Source organism: Macadamia integrifolia, unplaced genomic scaffold (genome assembly GCF_013358625.1).
Source record: "Macadamia integrifolia cultivar HAES 741 unplaced genomic scaffold, SCU_Mint_v3 scaffold808, whole genome shotgun sequence".
Taxonomy (NCBI): Eukaryota; Viridiplantae; Streptophyta; class Magnoliopsida; order Proteales; family Proteaceae; genus Macadamia; species Macadamia integrifolia.
This window is the reverse complement of record NW_024870542.1, coordinates 297818-322895: the sequence shown is the minus strand read 5'-3', so window position 1 is coordinate 322895 and position 25078 is coordinate 297818. Positions and strand designations below refer to the sequence as shown.

The following is a 25078-nucleotide window of genomic DNA, read 5'->3' as shown; positions in this document are numbered from 1 at the left end:
AACATGATGCCCCTCAATCCTATTTTGGTAGTTGAGATCTTTGATGTTTGGGGCATCGATTTTGTGGGACCATTCCCTAATTCCTTTGGGAATTTGTACATACTTTTGGCCATTGATTATGTTTCTAAATGGATAGAGGCCATATCTTGTAAAACTAATGACCACAAAGTGGTGATCCAGTTTCTCAAAGAGACCATTTTTTCCTGCTTTGGTGCACCACGTGCAATAATTAGTGATAGGGGTACTCATTTTTGTAATTGGCCTTTTGAGGCCCTAATGAAAAAGTATGGAATCACCCATAAGTTATCTACCCCTTATCACCCCCAAACTAATGGCCAAGTGGAGGTGTCTAATAGGCAGATCAAATAAATATTGGAGAAAACTGTTAATCCCGATCGTAAAGATTGGTCCCTTAGGCTCATTGATGCCTTGTGGGCCCATCGGACTGCATTCAAGACCGATCTTGGTCAGTCTCCCTACCGTTTGGTGTATGGGAAAGCTTGTCACTTATCAGTTGAGTTAGAACATAAGGCCTTTTGGGCCATAAAGAAGCTCAACTTTGATTTGTCTGATGCGGGAATTCATCGTAGGCTCCAACTATCTGAGTTGGAGGAACTTAGGAATGAAGCCTATGAAAGTTCTAGGATTTACAAGGAAAAGACTAAAGCTTTCCATGATAAACACATTCTGCGTAAATCTTTTGCAATTGGTGATAAGGTCTTATTGTACAACTCTCGATTGCATCTTTTTCCTGGTAAGCTTAGATCCCGATGGGATGGCCCATTTATTGTTCATAATGTATATCCCCATGGGGCTGTGGAGATTTTGAATCCAGGAACAGGGGTAAATTCGAAGGTTAATGGTCAGCGTTTGAAACCGTTCCTCGAGTTTCCTACTACTAGTAGTGAAGAGGTCATGGATCTCCATGAACCTCTTTACACTGATGACTAACTGTTATTCAGGTATGACCCCCTTGCATTGTCTTTGCTTTTAATTCTTTCCATGCATTGAGGACATTGCATGACTTAAGTGTGGGGGAGGGAAACCAGTTTCTGCTTTTTTTCCACTTTGTTTTATTTGTTTTTCTTTTTGTTTTTTTTTTGAGCTTGCTAAAGGATGAAGTCCTACTTTGGCTTTTGGCTAATGATCATACCATTCGGTTGCTTGATGTATGAAAATAAAAGTTTTGACTAAGGTACCCATTTTGAACGTATAAAAACCCTATTGAGAAGAAAGAAACAAGCATGTGTCTTGAGATGGGACTTTCTTTTGAAAAATAAGAGACCCCTATTTTATGGTGATGGACCATATGTAAGTTTGTGGGTTCCTTGTACTTTTGATTTGGAGTTGAGACATTCTTTTTAATTTGGCATGGGTTGACAAATGCACAATTTTAAATGAAATGTGAAATGTGGTATAAAGAAGAATAAGAGTTGATTCCCTTGGAACTAGACAGGGCATTGCACCTCAGGAAGCATGGTGTCTTGATCAAAATTCCTTGGGAGGAAACTTCTGAAGGAACTCTAGCATCACTGTCTTTGTGGGCATATGCAAAAAGTGAAGCTACATAGTAACTTGGGTGTCTGGTGTTTGCTCCACCATGTCATTCAGGCCAAAAGTAGTGGAGTAGAATAGAGTTTATTAGTGAAAAAAAAAAGGAAAAAAAAATGTGCAAATGTCATTATTGCTTGGTAACATGTTTGGTCAAAAACACTCCAACGCCTTAGTCATTGGTTCCCTATTTCTTCACAAGTGGTTTTGCCTTAAGATAAGGATGTTTTGGAAGAGACGAGGTGAATTCCAAATTAAGAAATATGCTAGTACCTGGAATTGATAAAGGGTAATAAAAGTTCAAGTGTGGGGGTCCCTTGTAAGAGAAATTATCTTTGCTCCGGATCGGTATGAGCCTTACCTTTAGTCAAAGTTGGGATTTGTTTATTCTGAATTTTGGGTGTATATTCACTGCAAACACCCACGAGACACAACTCGTCCACTAGGGGTGACCTAGGGGTTTAAAGGCTTGTTGCACATGCTAAGTGCAACCGTGATTCCTACGAAAGTGAGTTAGTTTTTTTTTGTTTTTATTCTTTTTCTTTTTGTTTTGCTCGAGGACTAGCAAAGTCTAAGTGTGGGGGAATTCTGATGAGCACATTTATGTGTGAAATCTAGGGTAGTAAATCATGCATTTTACATATTTAGAATGGAGCTACCTTGGATTTTACTCTCTTTTTGCGGGTTTTATACTTTCAATGCCTTAAGGACTATCGGGCACTATATCTCCAATTTTACATGTAAAGAGGTCCTATTTATTTTTATGGTTGTGAAGAGGACAAAATTCTGAGCAAGATGGACGTGTTCAATTAAAAATACACATTCGTTTGGTCAACCGTACAAGTGATTATTCTTTTCGGGCAAGAAAAAGAATAATGGATCAGAATTGAATCGAGATGCAAAACCAGCCCGTCTGCAATTGTCCCGAGGGTATAAGGAATATTCCAAATACCAACAAGAATCAATGGACCACATCCTTAAGTGATTGAAGATTCATTTTTGGTAACAACTACCTAGCGTAGTTGGTGAGTTGTGGTGTACAAAATCTCTTCCTTATTAGAAGATCTCAAGTTCAAACCTCTTAGCTGCTATTTTGTTGATATTTTTTTTTGAATATTTTCTCTCTCCTACTCATCACTCGAGGTCGGCCAAGATAATTGTACGCAAGTTTGAAGAAGAGAGAGAAAATAAAGATAAAAAAATAGGAAAGAAGAAAAAAAGAAAAGAAAAGACAAGGGCATGGATGAAATTTCCCATTTAAAATAGAATATTGTCCAAATCCAAGCAAGGAAAATCGGATAAGGGGGGTTTCTTGTGCAAGAAGAGAGAGAAAAATAGAAAAAAGAGAAAAAATAGGAAAAAAATGCAAGAAAATCGTGGGAGATCTCTCCACACGATTTCTCTCTTCTCTCTCCTCCACCTCACCACAAAATCGTCCAAGGGGATCCACCCTTGGACATCCTTCTCTCTCTCCTATTCCCTATAAAAGGGAGTCCACAAAACTCTAAAAAATTGTCCCTCTCTTCCTCTCTAATTCATTCTTCTTCTAGGGTTTTTTTTTTCCCCTCTATCTCTAGTTCTTGGTTTATGCTTTAAACACTTTTGTAAGTTCTTTTATTCAATTAATGCAAGCACTTTTATTTTTGATTCAGTCTTTTATTTTTATTATTTAAGTAATTGAAGTTGTAATTTTTAAGTTCTAGTTCTAGGCTTAGTTCTAGGTGACAAGAACAAGCTATGAAGCATGTCTTTCAAGTTCAATTTTTTTTCTTCAGATTTGTTTTCTCTAGTACTAGAAATTTCAGATTTGGTTTATTCTAGATCTGGTTTTTAGTACTGGTAGTATCTGAAATCGATCAAGTTTTCAGTTCAAGGGTTGAAGTTCATGTAAGTAGACTCCCTCAGTAGTCTTCTCTCCCCCCTCTCATTCCCTCTTCTGACTACCCTTTCTTTCTTAATTTAGGATTTTAATTCATTACATTATTGCTATCCCTTTCCCCCAAGGTTCATGGCTAGTGTATGTGTTGGCTTTGCCCCTCCTAGCCATAGAACCATCAATTTATTGCTTTTATTTTAATTGTCTCCCTTTCCCTAAAGCCAAGTAGAGTAACCCTTGTAAGAGTGACTCTCTGGTCAAGTAGGGAAGCTCATATTATGATGCATCCCTCGGGCTAAGTAGAGAAACCTACTTGTGAGTCTCTCTCTAGCTTTCCCCCCTTTCTTTTACTTTATTTTTATTTCAGCATTTTTTTTCTTCATTTATTATTATTTTTTTTTAAATTATGTGGGTTGTTTATTTTTAGTTGTTTATTTATTTAATTTTAATTGCGTGGCTTGTGTCTTTGAATTCTTAGATGACGAATGGTTAGGACGTTATTTTAGATATATATGTTTAGGACGGTAATTAGAATTAGATCACAACCATTAATCGGTTCACTTTCGCATTATTAAAAGAAATAAAAAATAAATAAAGTGACTGCTCTTCTTGTGTTCGACCCGTAGCTACACGGATCCGTACGCTTGCGGTTACATCTAAAATCTCAAACAATTTTTTGGCGCCGTTGCCGGGGAGACAGTTTCATGTTATTTTTCGCTTTCTTTTAGTAAATCGAAGTGTTTTGTTTGCTTTGTTTTGTTTTTTCTTTTTCTTTTATTGAATTCCTGAGAAGAACAACTTGCAATAATAGTTGCATCGGTGGAGGTCGTCATGCCTCACAGTATGATAAAGACAGGTTTTGCCCTGTAGCAGTACCTCAGGAATTGACCTGAGGAACCCCGGATCCCTGCCGGTAAGCTCTCAAAAAGCAAAAAAAAAAAATCAAAAAAATCATTAAAAAATCATAAAAAAAAATTTTGCTATCCATTCTTTTGTGCTTGTCTTACTCTAGTTGTGGGTAGTTTTCTGTTGCATGAGTGTTAGGTGGGTACGTAATACTAAGAATTGGTTAGAAAGAAGAGATCCAACAAGTAGTGACCCTATACGTTTGCTCTCTTTAAAACCCTTCAATATGGGAGACCAACAGCAAAACCCTTCACCTAAATCTCTGAAAGATAGGTTCTACCCTGCTAGAACAGCCCAACCTTCCTGCATAGTTCTACCACAAGCCCAGGGCAATAATTTTGAACTCAAATCTCAATACATCACTATGTTTCCCCACTTCCATAGGTTGACCTCTGAGGATGCATACCTATTTCTAAGGGAATTTGAAGAGGTATGTGTTCTAATTAAGATCCAACAACTTTCTGATGATGCTGTTAAGCTTAGGTTTATCACTTTTGCATTGAAAGACCAAGCTAAGAAGTGGTTGTATGGGTTACATACAAATTCCATAACCTCATGGGAACAGTTCACAGTTGTCTTCCTTAAGAAGTTTTTCCCAACTCACAAGGCCAATAGGCTTAGAAGTGATATCCTTCAGTTTTGGCAAAAGCCTAGTGAGTAATTTTCTAAACTTATGGAGAGATTCAAGGATCTACTCCAAGAATGCCCTCACCATGGCCTGACCTATGGCATTTATGTCAAATAATTTATGAGGGTATTGATTACCCAATAGAGTCTATGTGCCCTGAGGGATTCACATCCTTTACAGATGAAGGAAAGACATGGGAATTCTTACTTGACTTAGCTGACAAAACCCGTGAGTAGGAATCAACCTAAGAGAGTGAAAGAACCATAGGAGGAAAAAGATATTTTGTGGATGGGATAGTAGCCAAGGAAGCCCATTTGGATAGCCTAATCAAGAGAATTGAGGCTATTGTTCCTAGAGAGCCGTCATCAGTCAATTTGGTTAAGATTTGTGCTTGGTGCCAGTCCCCTGGACATCTCATAGAAGAATGCCCCAACACCTCTGGGGGAACTTCTAATGATAGTGTTAATGCCTTATACCAAAATCATCCATATAGTAATACCTACAATCTAGGATGGAGAAATCACCCAAATTTCTCTTAGAATCAGGGCAACCAAGTAGGGCCTTCCAATTTCCATAATCAAGGTCAACCTGGACTCCAAAGGCCTCCCTTTGCACAACAATATTTTTTCCAAAATACTTTTCCTAGGTCAAATGTAGGACCTCGGCTAGTTTTCCTAGGGCCCCTCTCCTATCATCTTATCAGCAACCCCCTGGGTTTACCAACACTGGAGAGGCAAGTAGAATAAGTGACTTGGAAAAAAATATGACCCTCCTCATGACAAGCCATCAAAATATTACGAGAGAACTCACTCAAGTTGTCTCAATTATGCGTGAGAGGGAGAAAGGAACTTTACCCAGTCAACCAGAGCCTAACCCTAGGCATCATCAGCCTGTTAGTTCACAAACATCAACTAATGCACCACTGAATATAGTACAAGGTCAGACCCAACAAGGGCCCTCTAACCAATGTAATGCTGTTTATGCCCTTAGGAGTGGTAGAGAGTACCAACAGAGCGTTCCTAAATCTTCCTCATCTATTACTCATGTTAACTCTCCTTCAGTTGAGGACACAAGTGTGCCTCTTGTTTCAGGTTCATCTGATGAACCTAAAGATTTTTCTGAAACTAAAGATGATTTGGTTGAGGAAACCAAAAATGATTCTTCTGAACAAGCGCAACTCCCTAACAGCCCTTATGTTCATCCTGTCCCATTTCCTAATCGGTTGGTAAACAAAAGGAAGACTGCGTCCATGGACAAAATTTTAGAAGTCTTCAAAAAGATAGAAGTGAACATCCCCCTTTTGGATGCCATATCCCAAATCCCTGCCTATGCAAAGTTACTGAAAGATTTGTGTACTCACAAACGTATCACTAGTGTGCCTAAAAAGGCGTTCTTGGCAGGTAACATTAGTTCCATAATTACTCAGCCTATAGCAGCCAAGTATAAGGATCCAGGGAGCCCTACCATATCTTGTGTCATAGGCAACACCTACATTGAGCATGCCTTACTTGACCTTGGCGCAAGTGTGAATCTTTTACCTTACCATGTGTACAAGCAACTTGGATTGGGAGAATTGAAAGCCACTGGAACTACTCTTCAGTTGGCAGATAGGTCTGTTAAAATTCCTAAAGGGATGGTCGAGGATGTTTTACTAAAGGTGGGGGAATTTATTTTTCCTGTTGATTTCATTGTGTTAGATACCAAGCCCTTCTCAATCAAGGATGAGATCCCAATAATTCTAGGAAGACCATTCTTGGCTACCAGTAATGCATTAATCAACTGCCGGAATGGTTTCCTAAGATTATCTTTTGCTAACCAAACTGTTGAGTTTAACATGTTTAGGATAGGCAAGCAACCATATATGGAAGAAGAGATTAATATGATTGAGGATTTTCTGGATTTTTCTGATGATTTAATTACCAACTTTGATATTAATTTTGATTCAGAATTCCAAGAGTGTATGGATGAGGTGGATGATGATAGTGAAAATTTCTTTTCTGAAGTCTTGAGTCTTCACACACCTGTGGAGCCCTTAGGACCCCTTTCCAATTCCATTCCCAAACCTTCCATAGTTGAGCCCCCTAAGCTAGATCTTAAGGAGTTGCCATCTAATTTGAGGTATGCTTTCTTAGGGCCTGACCAGACTTTTCCTGTAATAATTTCTTCAAATTTGACTTCTAGCCAGGAAGAGGAGTTAATTAAAGTGTTAAAAGATAATAAGGAAGCCTTAAGTTGGACCATGGCTGATATCAAGGGTATAAGCCCTTCTATTGTGCAACATCATATACATCTTATGGAGGATTCCAAACCATCCACGGAACCCCAAAGAAGAGCAAACCCAGTGATGATGGAAGCTATTAAGAAAGAGATCCTAAAGTGCTTGGATCATGGAATAATTTATCCTATTTCTGACAGCCAATGGGTAAGCCCAGTTCACGTAGTGCCTAAGAAGTCTGGTGTGACTGTAGTTCCTAATGCCAATAATGAACTAATTCCAACCCGTGTCCAATCTGGGTGGAGAGTGTGCAGAGACTACAAGAAACTTAATGTGGCAACCTGGAAGGACCACTTCCCATTGCCATTCATTGACCAGATGTTAGAGAGGTTAGCTGGACATGAATACTATTGTTTTCTTGATGGATATTCCGGCTATAACCAGATCCCAATTGCTTTAGAGGACCAACATAAGACCACTTTTACATGCCCATATGGAACATTTGCTTACAGGCGTATGCCTTTTGGGCTTTATAATGCCCCTGCTACGTTCCAACGATGCATGATGAGCATATTTTCTGACATGGTCGAAAAATTCTTAGAAGTATTTATGGATGACTTTTCAATTCATGGGAATTCCTATTCTGAATGTCTTCATCATCTTTCTCTAGTTTTGAAAAGGTGCATATCTAAGAATTTGATTTTGAATTGGGAGAAATGTCATTTCATGGTTAAATCTGGTATTGTTTTAGGCCATGTAATATCCAAGGAGGGAATTAAGGTAGATAGAGCCAAAGTGGATTTAATTGATAATTTACCACCTCCTCAATCTGTTAAGGATGTCCGATCTTTTCTAGGGCATGCGGGCTTCTACAGAAGGTTTATTAAGAACTTTAGTCAGTTAGCCCGACCTCTCACTTCATTACTTGCCAAAGATCAAACTTTTGAGTTTTCTAAAGAGTGCCTAGAATCCTTCAAACAACTTAAGAAGGAGTTGACCAATGCACCCATTGTTCAACCACCTGTTTGGACTGAACCTCTTGAACTGATGTGTAATGCTTCAGATTTTGTCATAGGAACAGTTTTGGGTCAAAGGATTAATAAGTTGTCCACTGTCATTTATTATGCTAGTAAGACCTTAAATGATGCACAACTCAATTATACAACCACTGAAAAAGAATTTTTAGCGGTTGTGTTTGCATTAGAAAAGTTTCGGTCTTACTTAGTTGGTTCACATGTGGTGGTGTATACTGATCATTCTGCTCTCAGATACTTAGTTCAGAAAAAGGATGCCAAATCTCATTAGGTGGGTTTTACTTTTGCAAGAGTTTGATTTAGAAATTAGGGATAAAAAACGAGTTGAAAACCTAGTTGTAGACCATTTATCCTGGCTTCCCAATTCTTTGACTGTCGATTCTCCAGTCAACGAGAACTTTCCAGATGAACAGTTATTTGTAGTGTCCAGTGAACCATGGTTTGCTGACATTGTCAACTTCTTAGTTTCAGGTGTGACTCTGGATCACTGGTCCACTCAAGATAAGTATAGGTTTCATTCCCAAGTTAAACACTTTTTCTGGGATGATCCTTATTTGTTTAAGATATGTCCGGATCAGATTATCCGACGATGTGTTCCTGATCATGAGCAACATTCTGTTATCTCTTTTTGTCATGATCATGCATGTGGTGGACACTTTGGACCTAAGAAAACTGCTGCAAAGGTTCTCCAATGCGGATTTTATTGGCCCACTCTTTTTAGAGATGCTTTTGATTTTTGCAAGACTTGTCCTGCCTGCCCGTCTTTTGGCCGTATCAATAAGACGAACATGATGCCCCTCAACCCTATTTTGATAGTTGAGATCTTTGATGTTTGGGGCATCGATTTTATGGGACCATTACCTAATTTCTTTGGGAATTTGTACATATTTTTTGCCATTGATTATGTTTCTAAATGGATAGAGACCATACCTTATAAAATTAATGACCACAAAGTGGTGGTCCAGTTTCTCAAAGAGAACATTTTTTCCCGCTTTGGTACACCACGTGCAATAATTAGTGATAGGGGTACTCATTTTTATAATCAGCCTTTTAAGGCCCTAATAAAAAAGTATGGGATCACCCATAAGTTATCTACCCCTTATCACCCCCAAACTAGTGGCCAAGTGGAGGTGTCTAATAGGCAGATCAAACAAATCTTGGAGCAAAACTGTTAATCCCAACCATAAGGATTGGTCCCTTAGGCTCATTGATGCCTTGTGGGCCCATCGGACTACATTCAAGACCGATCTTAGTCAGTCTCCCTACCATTTGGTGTGTGGGAAAACTTGTCACTTACCAGTTGAGTTGGAGCATAAGGCCTTTTGGGCCATCAAGAAGATCAACTTTAATTTGTCTGATGTGGGAATTCATTGTAGGCTCCAACTATTTGAGTTAGAGGAACTTAGGAATGAAGCCTATGAAAGTTCTAGGATTACAAGGAAAAGACAAAAGCTTTCCATGATAAACACATTCTGCGTAAATCTTTTGCAATTGGTGATAAGGTCTTATTATACAACTCTCGATTGCATCTTTTTCCTGGTAAGCTTAGATCCTGATGGGATGGCCCATTTATTGTTCATAATGTATATCCCCATGGGGCTGTGGAGATTTTGAATCTAGGAACAGGGGTAATTTTGAAGGTTAGTGGTCAGCGTTTGAAGCCATTCCTCGAGTTTCCTAATACTGGTAGTGAAGAGGTCATGGATCTCCATGAACCTCTTTACACTGATGACTAACTTTTAATCAAGTATGACCCCCTTGCATTGTCTTCGTTTTTAATTCTTTCCATGCATTGAGGACATTGCATGACTTAAGTGTGAGGGAGGGAAACATTTCTGTTTTTTTCCACTTTGTTTTATTTGTTTTTCTTTTTGTTTTTTTTTTTTAGCTTGCTAAAGGATGAAGTCCTACTTTGGCTTTTAGCTAATGATCATACCATTCGGTTGCTTGATGTATGAAAATAAAAGTTTTGACTAACGTACACATTTTGAACGTATAAAAAACCTGTTGAGAAGAAAGAAACAAGCCTGTGTCTTGAGATGGGACTTTCTTTTGAAAAATAAGAGACCCCTGTTTTATGGTGTTGGACCATATGTAAGTCTGTGGGTTTCTTATACTTTTGATTTGGAGTTGAGACCTTCTTTTTAATTTGGCATGGGTTGACAATGCACCATTTTAAATGAATTGTGAAATGTGGTATAAAGAAGAATAAGAGTTGATTCCCTTGGAACTAGACAGGGCATTGCGCCTCAGGAAGTGTGGTGTCTTGATCGAAATTCCTTGGGAGGAAACTTCTGAAGGAACTCTAGCATCACTGTCTTTGTGGGCATATGCAAAAAGCAAAGCTACATAGTAACTTGGGTGTCTAGTGTTTGCTCCGCTATATCATTCAGGCCAAAAGTAGTGGAGTAGAATAGAGTTTAAGCGAAAAAAAAAAGGGAAAAAAAATATGCAAATGTCAATAATGCTTAGGAAAATGTTTTGGTCAAAAACACTCCAACGCCTTAGTCATTGGTTCCCTATTCTTCACAAGTGGTTTTGCCTTAAGATAAGGATGTTTCGGAAGAGACGAGGTGCGTTCCAAATTAAGAAATATGCTAGTGCCTGGAATTGATTAAGGGTAATAAAAGTTCAAGTGTGGGGGTCCCTTGTAAGAAAAATTATCTTTGCTCTAGATCGGTATGAGTCTTACCTTTAGCCAAGGTTGGGATTTATTTATTCTGAATTTTGGGTGTATATTCACTGCAAACACCCACGAGACACAACTCGTCCACTAGGGTAACTTAGGGGTTTAAAGGCTTGTTGCACATACCAAGTGCAACCGTGATTCCTACGAAAGTGAGTTAGTTTTTTTTTTTTATATTCCTTTTCTTTTTGTTTTGCTCGAGGACTAGCAAAGTCTAAGTGTGGGGAAATTCTGATGAGCACATTTATGTGTGAAATCTAAGGTAGTAAATCATGCATTTTACATATTTAGAATGGAGCTACCTTGGGTTTTACTCTCTTTTTGCAGGTTTTATACTTTTAATGCCTTAAGGAGTATCGGTTGCTATATCTCCAATTTTACACGTAAAGAGGTCCTATTTCTTTTCATTGTTGCGAAGAGGACGAAATTCTGAGCAAGATGGACGTATTCAATTAAAAGTACACATTCGTTTGGTCAACCGTACAAGTGATTATTCTTTTCGGGCAAGAAAAAGAATAATGGATCAGAACTGAACCGAGATGCAGAACCAGCCCGTCTGCAGTTGTCCCAAGGGTATAAGGAATATTCCAAATGCCAACAAGAATCAATGGACCACATCCTTAAGTGATTGAAGATTTATTTTTGGTGGTAACAACAACTACCTAGCGTAGTTGGTGAGTTGTGTGCAAAATCTCTTCCTTATTAGGAGGTCTCAAGTTTTCGAACCTCTTAGCTGCTATTTTGTTGAGGTTTTTTTTAGATTATTTTCTCTCTCCTACTCATCACTCAAAGGAGGTCGGCCAAGATAGTTGTACGCAAGTTTGAAGAAGAGAGAAAATAAAGACAAAAAATAGGAAAGAAGAAAAAAAAAGAAAAGAAAAGACAAGGGCATGGATGGAATTTCCCATTTAAAATAGAATATTGTCCAAATCCAAGCAAGGAAAATCGGCCAAGGGGGGTTTCTTGTGCAAGAAGAGAGAGAAAAATAGAAAAAAGAGAAAAAATAGGGAAAAAAAGGCAAGAAAATCGTGGGAGATCTCTCCAAACATTTTCTCTCTTCTCTCTCCTCCACCTCACCACAAAATCGTCCAAGGGGATCTACCCTTGGACGTCCTTCTCTCTCTCCTATTCCCTATAAAAGGGAGTCCACAAAACTCTAAAAAATTATCCCTCTTCCTCTCTAATTCATTCTTCTTCTAGGGTTTTTTTTGCTCTATCTCTTTCTCTAGTTTTTCTCTTTCTCTATCTCTAGTTCAAGGTTTATGCTTTAAACACTTTTGTAAGTTCTTTTATTCAATTAATGCAAGCACTTTTATTTTTGATTCAGTCTTTTATTTTTATTATTTAAGTAATTGAAGTTGTAATTTTCAAGTTCTAGTTCTAGGCTTAGTTCTAGGTGACAAGAACAAGCTATGAAGCATGTCTTTCAAATTCATTTTTTTTTTCAGATTTGTTTTCTCTAGTACTAGAAATTTCAGATTTGGTTTATTCTAGATCTGGTTTTTAGTACTGGTAGTATCTCAAATCGATAAAGTTTTCAGTTCAAGGGTTGAAGTTCATGTAAGTAGACTCCCTCAGTAGTCTTCTCTCCCCCCTCTCATTCCCTTTTCTGACTACCCTTTCTTTCTTAATTTAGGATTTTAATTTCAGTCGTTACATTATTGCTATCTCTTTCCCCCAAGGTTCATGGCTAGTGTATGTGTTGGCTTTGCCCCTCCTAGGCCATAGAACCATCAATTTATTGCTTTTATTTTAATTGTCTCCCTTTCCCTAAAGCCAAGTAGAGTAACCCTTGTAAGAGTGACTCTCTGGTCAAGTAGGGAAGCTCATATTATGATGTATCCCTCGGGCTAAGTAGAGAAACCTACTTGTGAGTCTCTCTCTAGCTTTCCCCCCTTTCTTTTACTTTATTTTTATTTCAGCATTTTTTTTCTTCATTTATTATTATTATTATTTTTTTAAATTGCGTGGCTTGTTTATTTTCAATTATTTATTTATTTAATTTTAATTGCGTGGCTTGTGTCTTTAAATTCTTAGATGACGAATGGTTAGGACATTATTTTAGATACGTATGTTTAGGATGGTAATTAGAATTAGATCACAACCATTAATCGGTTCACTTTCGCATTATTAAAAGAAATAAAAAAATAAAGTGACTGCTCTCCCTGTGTTCGACCCGTAGCTACACTAATCCGTACGCTTGCGGTTATATTTAAAATCTCAAACAAGAAACCTTCATCTTCCGATCAACGCCCAGACATTCCCATCCCAAACCACCTCCCTCTCCACACATACTGCATTGAAAAAATATCAGAATTCGCGAGCAACCTTGCTTAATCTCTGGCTCCAATGGCAGAATATACACATTTCAGAAAACCATATTATCTGCCTAAAAACTGCAGTTTGGTTATCAATTATCGGCATAAAAAAGGGGATTTCATCATGATTTTCTTCCAAAACTCCCCTGAATTCGTCCTCTCTTTCATGGGAGCTTCTATGATTGGAGCCATAACCACAACAGCCAACCCATTGTATACCCAAACAGAGATTTTCAAGCATTTCAGAACCTCTGGAACAAAATTGATTATTATCAAATACGTTTTCAAGCTTAACGATTCCATTGGCGAATCCCAAAAATCAGAGAAGATTTCAAGGTGATTATTACCTTCGATGATCTACCAGAAAATTTCCTCCATGTCTCAGTAATCTTAGAATTAGAGGAAAAGGAGTTTTGATTGATCCGGATGACCCGGTTGCACTCCCATTCTCTTCGGGGACAACTGGGTTGCCTAAAGGTGTGATCTTGACACATTAGAGATTTATTTCAAGCACAGCACAAGAAGTCAATGGTGAGAATCTGAATCTGTTCTTGAAATCAGGCAACATTGTTCTCTGTGTTCTTCCTCTGTTTCATATTTATTCTTTGAACTCTATTTTGCTCTGTCATCATGCTTCGCCCAGATTCCATCACTCCAATCATTCAACCTCTGACCACATCAATCCCTCCCTTGCTGCTCTCCGCCATTAACATCCAAACCGGCCCTCTCTGCATCTCTCAGTCTCCTGTTGCTACCATCATTCCTCGCCCAGCCTCCAGCGTCCCAATCGTTCATCCTCTGACCACATCCATCCTCCATCGCTCCCTTTCTGCCTTCCTCCATTGACACCTCCACTCGGTCCCTGCAGCCCTCTCTGCATCTATTCTTCTACCGCGGCTGCTCTGTTGTTCGCTGCTGCAATGTGTGATGGAGAGAGAGAGAAAGATGGGAGGTCCACCATGCAGGAGAAGAAAAGGAGGTGGTGCAGCATGTTCCTAGAGTAGCTCTTTCCAAAAAAAAAAGAGCTATCGAAACACCTCCATAAAACCGATTTGCAGGTTCCAAATGCCGGAATAATGAACGGAAAACCCCCCCCGCCTAAATCCTTGATCCTTCATGACCGCGGCTGCTAGGCTGGGATGGCTGCCAGTTCTTTGTGTGACCGCGGCCTTGGTGATCAGAATGGACATAGTTGATCGGAGTAAACACTGTGATAGGAGAAGGTAGGGTGCAGAAGTCAGGGGTAAAATGGTAAGAACACAAACATAATTGAGGGAGAATCACTGTTCTGGGTAGTTTTGTAAACCAAAACCTGATTTTGTAGATTGTTGTTAGCTGAAACACAAGTACGGTAATTTTGTAAAGTGAAACCCCAAAGTGGGTAATCAGGTAATTTTCCCAATTACTAGTATGCCTCTTTCCTAGTGCTAATAGGATTGGTTCAAAATTTGTGATCATGCCCTTGGATCGACCTAAGATTTTCAGAAAGCGTTCTGCCCCTGTTTTACTGAATTCGACTGGAGTTTCAGTTCAATCTGATCTGCTGATTTTGAGTTATAATGATTCCTCTAATTCTAGTTACATATTCTCTGTAATTCAATTTTGTTTTGGTACTGTTTTGATTATTCAATTACAGTTCTACATCATCTGGAGCTTCAACTGATTACTACTCAACGTAATCATAAATTGAGATTCCCTGTTCATGCCAAGCACTGCACCAGAGCAAAGATGTACCAACTAGTCTCTCAGTAATTCAAACACATTTTTTTGGTAAATAATTAAAACACATTAGGTCCAATAAATGATGAAGGAAAACAGATACATAAAACCTTCTCCAACATTGATGGGAACAGTGTGATATAGATCAACTTAAATTAGGTGAAGTATAACAACTATTTCACACTTCAATATATTCCAGCTCAAGTGGGAAGGGACAGAAAATCGGCTCCATATTTTTAAAGAAAATTATGAAATTATTCTACATTCTATAAGTTACATGGTGGTGCATACCTTGCTGATGTAGCTAAGACATTTGGTTTCTCCAGGATTCAATCGAGCAGACATGACATTGTCTTTTCCCCATTCAAAACTGTTGACTGGCTGTAACCTATTAGGGAAGCACTTCAAGTTATATGAAATGGGATATAGCTCATTCAGTTACAGGATAAGTAAAACACATTAAGATGAAAACCTGTTGTGATCCCAAATATCAACTTGAGCACCAGCTGTGGCAAAGAGATCACCTCCCCATTGGTGATCAACTGCCCAGAAAGCATTTCAGCGGGCTATGACCCCAAGACTACCCAAAATTCAGGATTGAACTGCAAAAATGCATTAAAGGGCATGCCCTATTCCATTGGCAATTTCAACACAGCTTGGACAAGGTTTGTAAATTTTCCTCGCTAGTGTTGTGTTCGTTCAGGGGGTTTACGTGGTGAGAAGAAACTGCATTGTATGCTTACTATTATTATATGAGAGGGACCAAATTGGGGATTTAAGGTAGCTGTTGCAGAGATCTCATATCCATGTTATGAAGCCATGAATGAATGATAAGACTCATTGGCCACAAAAAGATTTAGCTATAGAAGTATAACATAGACAGAATAAAGATAATCTGCAGAAAATGTTGCATTAAAAAATGAAAGATCAAGTGTTTGTATACAAGTATGAAAACCAGAGTTTATATCATATAAACCCTAATGAACTTGATTAACAAAGCATTCAATGTGAGTATATAAATCTATATTAAAGATTACAATATCCCAAAACCAATGCAACCTAAAGAAACCAAATATTATCAATCCCTACGGACAAAAGTCCTTCTAAAAGTCAAAACCCCTCCATGATCAGTTAGTTCCTCCTACAGCTTGATACTTTTCTTTGTACACAGTCTGTTCCATTATAATACCAAAGATATGGCATTCAATATTAAGTAGCTGTGGCACATCTTCTAAGCCTCTTGTAGCAATTGAAGGCTTTGATACTTGGCTTCAAACTGTCCTCACCAATAGAAGGATCATCAGAGCCGTTGATCCTCCTCTTTTGACCTCCCAGTGCAGATTCTTCGACATAACTCCCAGCTAAATGAACCTTTGCATCGTTGGACAACTCTGGAGCAGTTTGAAGTCCAACATTCTCTGATACGAATGGATGATGCAAAAGCATGGCAGCAGTCCATCTGAAATTGCTAGTCCTCACAAAACACCTCTTCAAGAAATCCTTTCCTTCTTTGGACATCTCACTTGGGGTATCGGGCAATTCCCTGCTGGAGCCAATCCGAGAAAGTAGCTCATCAATATTTATGTCAGACTTGCAATTCCAGGCAGGTTTCCCACTAAACATCTCAGCCACAACGCACCCAAGAGCCCATATATCAGAGGGGGCTTCCTGCTCCTTGCGCAAAACACATTCCGGTGACATATAAAGAGGGGTTCCTCTCAAATTCAAGCAGCGGCTCTCTTTTCTCCTCTTCCTCTGTTCTATCATGGTATTCTTGGCGGAACCAAAATCAGCAATCTTCACGACATAGTCATCTGAAGAAGAAGAGGAGCAAAGCACGAGCACAATATTCTGGGGCTTGATATCACAATGAACGTAACCACGATCATGAATGTAGTTAAGACCCTGAAGAATCGAGCAGGTGTAACGCCTAACATCGGCTTCAGGCAATCCTCCACCGGAGTTCTTAATCCGAGAAGCTAGGGTACCTCCAGAGGCATATTCCAGTAAGACATTGTAAGTTAGCTCACCATTCTCCGTAGTGATCTCGTCGCCATAGCAGCGAAGAATGTGAGGGCATCCTTCAAACCTGGTAAGTATTTCCCTCTCCTTCTGAAGCGTTCCGGAGCGAGAGACTTCAGCCCATTTCACAGCCATTAATGGTGGAAGATGGCTCCGACGCTTGTTGGATTTTTGCTTAGCTGTGGCCAAAGAAACAGTGCTTAAGCTCCCTCGACCAATGGTTTTGCCTCTCATCCACATTCCTCCTTGACTCTGTCGCTCCATCTTGGAATACTCTACTGTTTTAGGGTTTCTTAGTTTCAAGGGAGTGGTAGTTAGGGTTCTTACATTCAAACAAAGCGCTATAGATTACCTCCGCAGCAAAAAAGAATTCTAACGATGTAAAATGGAAAATCGAAAGTTCGTGGAGGAGAATGCTTATTTATGAGTAATCAACGACCTCGTGTGTTCTACCAAAAAAACGAACTCATGTGATCCCCTTTTCCTACTATCCCGCTTTCCTGTTTCGGCGGTACAGGGTTAACATCAATCTGGACCGTGAAAATGGGCACAAAAGTAAATGCGAAAAATTAAACATCACATGGTGTCATGCAGTTTGCCTAACCGATGACCCGATGCTGGTAATTATTTGGGATTTGTCTTTTATGAGCCCTCAGTCTCTCATGGTTTCAAGTATTGGTATCGTATCGATCATATTGGTGTCAACTGAGAGTCTAAGATCGATCATTGATCCCTGACTGATCCAAATCAATACGTATCGTTTCATGAGTAAAACAGTAAAAAAAAACTTTTTTTTGTTAAGCAAAGAGAAAAAATGACTATTATACATTGATCCACTTTGATACCGATCTGGATTGAATCGGTATCAAGCTGCCGATACTGATACCAATACCAATACCGATACCGAGAACTAAATCCATGCTCTGGCTTAATTGGAAAAATAGGCTTGGATTGAGCAAGTAGTGTGACATGAGTCAAAAATATTGAAAACGTGATAAAAAAAAAACCGTGTAGACTAGATTAAGTCGAGGTAAAAAACGACAAGGAGTCATATGAGACTCAATCTTTTCAACCGTCACAATAAAATCAAGAAGTCTGATCATTTTAAAAAAATCCATTAAATTTGATCACTTCAATTGAGTAAAATGGTAAAAACCCTCGATAGTCTTGTTCAATAGTTTGTTGAGAGAAAATGAAATTTTAAGTGAAGCCAACAGCTAACAATCATGATTCCGTGAAGCTTCCTTCTTTTTTTCCAATTTATCAAATTATTCCTAAAAAAACTGTATACCAAAAGGAGCTATATATAACTTGTAATACAAAAAGAATACAAGTATATTTTATGAGAAAAAGTAGCCTAAAAGGCAACATGGCTCCCACGCCCATACACAAAGGGCGGGGAATGAACACCCCTACCATCATGAAAGGTAGAAAACTGTCCATATTGATGCTTATGCAAGCACTCCTCTTTGGCCCTATGTTGGTGTAGGGGTTATATTGCCTTTTAGGGAACCCTTTAACTATTTTTATTATATAGAAATAAAGGTGACTTGCCTTGACTAGGTTTGACTAAGTTGAGCAACCAAGTTTCAGACGACTTGGGCGAAAAAAAAAAAAAAAAAGCTAATAAATAATTGGACCTAGCCTGGTAATTTCTTAAACCTAAGCGAGTCTTCATGACTACTAATCAGATTTCATTTTTATTTTTCTTTTCGCTCGACTTGGGTGGCTCCCCAAGACAAAACCTATTTACCATCTTTAAAAGTAAAGTCAAGATTTCGATTTTGACTTTGATTTTAATTATTATTCAAAGAAATATACGATTAAAATGGCATTACAATGGAATCAAAATAGCCAAAAAATGGTTAAATATGCCATTAAAATTGTTGAGAAATGACATTGAAATATGATCCACTTCGGTGAAAAACCAAACATTCCAAATCATTCGTTACTAATGGAACTGAAAGTCCGTGAATTGATCAGAAAATCCGTCCAATTGGCTAAAACTCATTAATTAACCAGAAGTGAAAATTATGGAAAACATTTTGAATATATGAAGAGAAGTTCTATACCTCATTAAATTGTTCCTATTGCAACAACTTTAATCTTGAAAATTAGACTTGAGAAATGAACTTGAATAGGGTCTGTACATTGCATGTCTGTCTTTCTGGAGGTGAACTTGAAGCACATTATTGGTTTCATTTTATTAGACTAGGCGCCTCTCATCTTAACTGAAGAATTTCAATTTCAGTAAAAATCATCTTCCAAAGGTGATCATCTTCTATTGGCTTCTATGTTTCTTATGTCCTCTAGAGGATCCTTGGCTAGAAATCAGTAACTGATAGAAAATTTTAAAATTCAGGTTTTGTTTTAGTTTTATGTTAAGCAACAGCATAATATGCTCTCTCTATTTTTGCTTTCTGAAAGTCTCTTCCACATCTTTGCGTATAAAACCTTGAATTAGGAAGTGCATGGCACATTTTGCATGTCATCACCACCAAATTGCAAACCAAAAATGACTACCAACAGCACCACCATTACTGCTTGTACCATCACCCCCTACCAACATTACTGCCACCACCACCACCACTGATGCTGCTGCTAACTACTACTACTAGTCTACAACTATCAATATCATTGCAACTCCAATCGTATATAGGTCTGGTTCTCTTAAATTGAAGGTAATGAAATGTGTTCTCTTCATTACTCAGACAATGCTTTCTATTTCAAGCTAGGCTTTCACTGATTCATAACCAAGAAAATCAAAATAGTAGTATTTATTCTACCCAAAACTTAACCCAGTTCTGGGAAAAGAATGCTTTCATAATCAATCAGTAACTAACACAAGTACAAGTTGAGGAGTTGATTGAAAAGATTATAAGTATTGATTCTAAGTTACAGGCTGTTCAAGTAGAAAGCCAACAAATGGACAGTCCAAATTAATGGGACAAGCATAACACTGAGGTGTGAAATGGTCATCAAAGGCATGTGTTCTTCTAGCTACAGTTCAAAAAAATGTCAAAAGAAAAAACATTTTTACAGTTGAGCTTAATGCAATGGAGAAAGATTCTGAATAGCTGGACCTCTCTCACTGGAAGTTAACAGCTAGAAAGTTTGAAAACAGGCTAGAAAGTAGAATCTTGTTATAAAAAAAAGGGGTGGACATAACAGTGAAGCAATATGATAATGAAGATTGTTATCTTGTTTTCATTATGAATGGGTAGGAATGCTTTGTAGATCCAAAAACTCGCATATGCTATACTCATCTATTTTGTGGAAGTAGTGCTTGTTAAGTCCAAAGATAGCATCATCTATATTTCCTCCGGGCCTCAAACCGTATGGGTTTTTAACGACCCTTCAAAGGCAACCACAAACCCAAGCTACATAATACAAGACATCAACCCTCAAGAGAGAGAGAGAGAGAGAGAGTTATATATTCCCACTTTCCACTACATTTTGCCCCAAATTTAAACATATCGGCATATCTTTCCATAAGATTCGAGATCTCCCCACTGTGAAATGATCGGCAAAATTAAGATCAACTTTTTTTACAACCATATTTCCTATGGTATATGTATACATACTTCTTGCCTTGATGATTCCCTATCTACCTAATGCGTTTGTCAGTTTTTTTTTTTCATCACTTTTTTCTGTTTAAATATCTTTTTTGCTACCCATAAATGTTGCACTGCTGCACTCCTCTAATTGGTTGTTATTTGTGCATGGGAACCAATCATGTTGCAGGGTAACTGCTCTATTTCCCCAGATGGAGAGACAAGGATGATTACTATTCTTTTCATCAGGCAGAAATAAGTATATTTAACAACAATGAAAAAGAAGGAAGTACAGAAAATATTGGCAGGACAGAGGGAAGTAAAACAAAAAAAGTTCTGAATGAATAAATATTTAATAAGAGCTCGTACCTTGTCAATGGATTGTGGAGGCTCATGAATTGCTGCAGCTGAAAGCGCTGATACAAGAACTTAGGTTTCTATTCAATTAATTTTTCTTGCAATAACAAAACAACTATCAGAAAAGTCCACATTCCCATTAAACATAATTGGACAGAATGCATGGAGGTTGAGCATAATTTTATTTTCGAAAGAGCAGCTACCAGATAAATTTCTCTCTTTCTGAAGGCAGAAGCAACTTGCAACTTGCAACTTGCACGTGCTAATGGACCCTCTTGGAGGAACTTGGTCAGATAGAAAACAGAAAAGCAGGGTATGATTGATATCTGTGATACTGCTTGAGGGGAAATCCAGTGATAAGTGATTAGCCTTTTTGTTATTATTCATTGTATACCACTCCTGTATTGTAAGAACCATAAGATGTAAGAAGCTTTGAGGCGCTCATACCTTCAATTTCCTTTTTCTCTTCTTCTTATTTCTTCCTATTAGCTCTTTTAGTCCGATTTTCCTCAAATAAAGAATGAAATGAGAGCATAAGCTTTATTTCTCTTTTGAGGCATATGCACATTTTTTTTTTTGGATGAATAAAAATTTTATATTAAAGAAAAGGAGCAGGAAGACAGCCAAAAGGCAAGATACAAGACAAATTAGAAAGAAGCTAAAGGCACCACACCATCCTCAGATGAGGCAAAGGAGAGAAAATAAATGGGCCAAATGGACACATCAGAAATTAAGTTTTCCATTCCTTGGAGCGAAGGTAGTACTAGAAAAATTTTATACGGTTGCTCCGTCCAGTATAGATGGCATGGCCATCTGATTCTTCTTAAGGGATTTCCTTTGTATCGTCAACATGTTGAATCACCTCAGTATCCTTCAATTCCATCTCTTCCACTAGAGTGAGATCAATTGAAGAAGTTGCATGCCAATCTGAAATATGAAACAATGAAATACCTTCCAAAGAATCCATCTCATTATCAAGATACGAAAATGCTATAGACTCCGAAAGGTCCTCCGAAGAAGATATACACATTTTGACATCAAGGTAGTCAACGATTTGACTTTACGGCTAGTGTATTCAATATCAGTTTAGCCAGACATGCTTATGTTGTAGGCACTCACAAGCTGATGGAAGAAAGGTCTAACTGTGAGGTTGTCAATAACTGAAGAGACCAATCAATAGAAACATCAAATGACAGAAAGAGAAAGTAGCCTTTCAAGGATCATGAAAATCTATTTGACTCATCCAGTTTCCAATCCCTAAGATAAAGGGCATATATTCCAATAGGGATTCTGAAGGGGAGAATAATTTTCAGAGAAATCAAATCTCTTATGAGAGAGCATGCCGGGGACAGGTTATAAATATGTCACCATTGGCTGGAGCAATTTAAGAACTAAAATATGATGGGTGCAAGACTTAACAATGCCCCACAACAGTTCAATCTGTGCATACAATTAAAGTGGCATGAAAAAAAAAAAAAACCAAAGAATCCAGATTTTTCAATGGTGCTTCTTCAGTGGGCTGTAGCCCAAGACTACACAAAATTCAGGATTCCAGCCTTCCAGTATGGAGCTGAAATCAGCTTCATCAATAAGGCAATTGGAAAACTATCTTGTCAGTCTGATACGTCTTACCAAGATGATCTCTTGTTCGTTTGAATGGTAATATGATGAGTCAAATGTTATACATCTACTGTTTTTCATCCTTTGTGTTTTCAAGCTAAAAATGTGAAGAACTTCGGGTTCATCTCTGATCACACTTGGTTAGAGATTTTGAATAGAATATGTTATTGTAATTTACCAGAAAAAGCAGCATGTACACTCTGGTTGCTATACTATTGCTCCAGCCCACCTGGGGCCCCCTACCAAAAGAAAAACCGAGCCCTTACAAAATACTGTAACCATAGCTCATAAACTCAAACCTGTCACATGTATCCCAAAACAGAAAGTATTGACCCCCCTGAAGTCTGGTACAATAGAACACCAAACTACACAAACTATCCTCACAGCCTCCTGTGCAACAGAGGTAGCTCCTTCATCCTTGCCTTCAAAAGTGCCGGCATTTCTTTCTTGCCAAATGCACCAACATATTGCAAATGGAACCAACTTCCACAGAACAGCCATTCTTCTCCCCAAAGGACGACCTTCCCACTGGCCCACCATAGCAAGGCGGGAGCTTGGAAAAAGCCAGCTGACCCTCATCACCGAGAGGTACCCCCCACACCTCTAATGTGAAAGAACATCCTATAAATAACTGGTAACCATCCTACTGGGCCTCACCACATAACTTGCATGCATTCCTAATCCTCCACCCCCTTTTTATCAGGGTTGTAAGAATTTTATCCAACACCGCTGTCCATATGAAAAAATAGATCCTTGGAGGAACCAATGAACCCAAAATCACTCCATTGAGGAACATATGGAGTTAAGGAAGGGCAGGGGGTGTGGTCTCCGCACTTTAGATTTTAGAAGGAATTTGAATGACTGGGAGGTGGGTAGGGAGACCACACCCTCTGCCCTTCCAGCCTCTTGATTCCAGCAATGGAAAGTAAATCAGGGAACAACTCCTTCAAGGGGCCTTCTCCACACCACAGATCATGCCAAAACTCCACTCTTTTTCCCATTCCCCATTATAAATCTCACCCCTTTCCTGAACTCTAATGAATTATTCCAAATCCCCTTCCACACCCCCATTTGATATCTTGAGTCACCAAAATAAATAAAAAAAATAAAAAATTTAATAGAATAGAGTGATAGTAAGATACCAGCATTCTAGCAAGGACTAATCACGTGAACATCACTTAAAAGAATCATGTCAGATTCATACATGAGGAAGTTATGAAGTCCCTGGCAGTCAGATAGGCATCTCATCCTAACATTATGTTCCACTGATAAAATAGTAGAAATGCATTAGTTTATAAAATGTCACATAGGCAGGATATGTTATTCTTATTTTCTCATGCTCAAGAATTTTGTGATCACAGCTGATCATAGTTAGCTCAAATCTAAGAATAGAATGTTGCTGTAATTTGACTTCTTGAATTTCAAAACATCCAAACTCACAAAACTGAAAGCACCCCAAAGGTCATCAATTTGCTAGAATCACAAGATGTAACCATTTCCAGTCAATTCTAGTTTAGCCATACTGAACCTAATTGAGATGCCAAAACAACAACATATTTTGTTAACATAACAATGGAAACAGGAAAAGTGAGGTCTCCGGGAGGTGCATAAAATAAGGTAATCAAATACATGCTAGTACATGTTGTGTACTGGGCAAGGCTTGTAACATTACAGATAGGTCCCACTGGGAGATATATGTCAAAAACTTACACGAAAAGTTGTCCTAAAAATTCATGCTTTCAACATTTCTTTGTTTATAGATCACCCATGAGATATTTTCTAGAAGAGATTTGTAGGAGATATTTTAGAAGGTTTCTAGAATCCTCCACTAAGGAGGTGGAAATAACCGTTGGATGTAAGACAAGTGTACATATCCTAGCCATTCATTGTAACTAGGAGTGCCTATAAATAGAGGTGCCCTCATTTAGCCAAGGCACCAAACAAGTGAGTTCTCAAGCCTTGTACTTAAGCTTTCTAAGTGCAATACAAGTCCATTCTTTCTATTTATCAAAAAGACATGCCATCCAGTTGACTCAAATTTCAATATTGATAACAATCCAAGATGCAACCCAAGGTATGGTGCATCTCAACTCCTGCAACCACCTGAATGAGTATGCTATCAGGAGATTATCTTTGTTGACTATTGATTCTGTACTAAGTAAAATTGTCACCAAGCAAAAAGCCACAAGTCCATCTGCACAAATAAGCGAAAATGCATATGAAATGAAAGTTAGATATTTGACCTTTTGAACTCGAACTAACACTTTCAACTCTGCTATTCTTCATTATATTTGCTTCAGACTCTAATTAGGCCATCACTCATGTCAATGGTACTAGTAGACAAGCAAGCCAGATCTTCCTATAGACAAAAGAAGAGTCAATGAGTTGATGATCTGAGGTAGTTTGTACTTCATGCCTAAAAGTGATTAATGAATGTCATGAATCTAAGATTTGATTATAAGGTACAGCAATACTAAGCAGAGTTGATGGAACCCGAACAATTAGAACAGGAAAAAAGTATACAAAAGAAATTGAAATGAATAATGACTTAAAAAAAGTGATCAGATGTCCCAATTCCTAAACATATATTGA

General features: G+C 38.2%; 1 protein-coding gene and 1 non-coding gene across 2 annotated transcripts; both read right to left on the bottom strand.

The window, feature by feature from the left end:
- Positions 1-4946: 4946 nt before the first annotated feature.
- On the bottom strand, positions 4947-5053 carry LOC122070028. Its single transcript, XR_006137632.1, has one exon. It is a non-coding gene; the product is annotated as a small nucleolar RNA R71 (small nucleolar RNA).
- A 10757-nt stretch (positions 5054-15810) lies between these two features.
- LOC122070014 (mitogen-activated protein kinase kinase kinase 20-like) lies at positions 15811-17341 on the bottom strand. Its single transcript, XM_042634114.1, has one exon. It carries the CDS (start codon positions 17217-17219, stop codon positions 16143-16145), a length of 1077 nt encoding a protein of 358 aa, XP_042490048.1. The 5' UTR covers positions 17220-17341; the 3' UTR covers positions 15811-16142.
- Positions 17342-25078: the final 7737 nt, after the last annotated feature.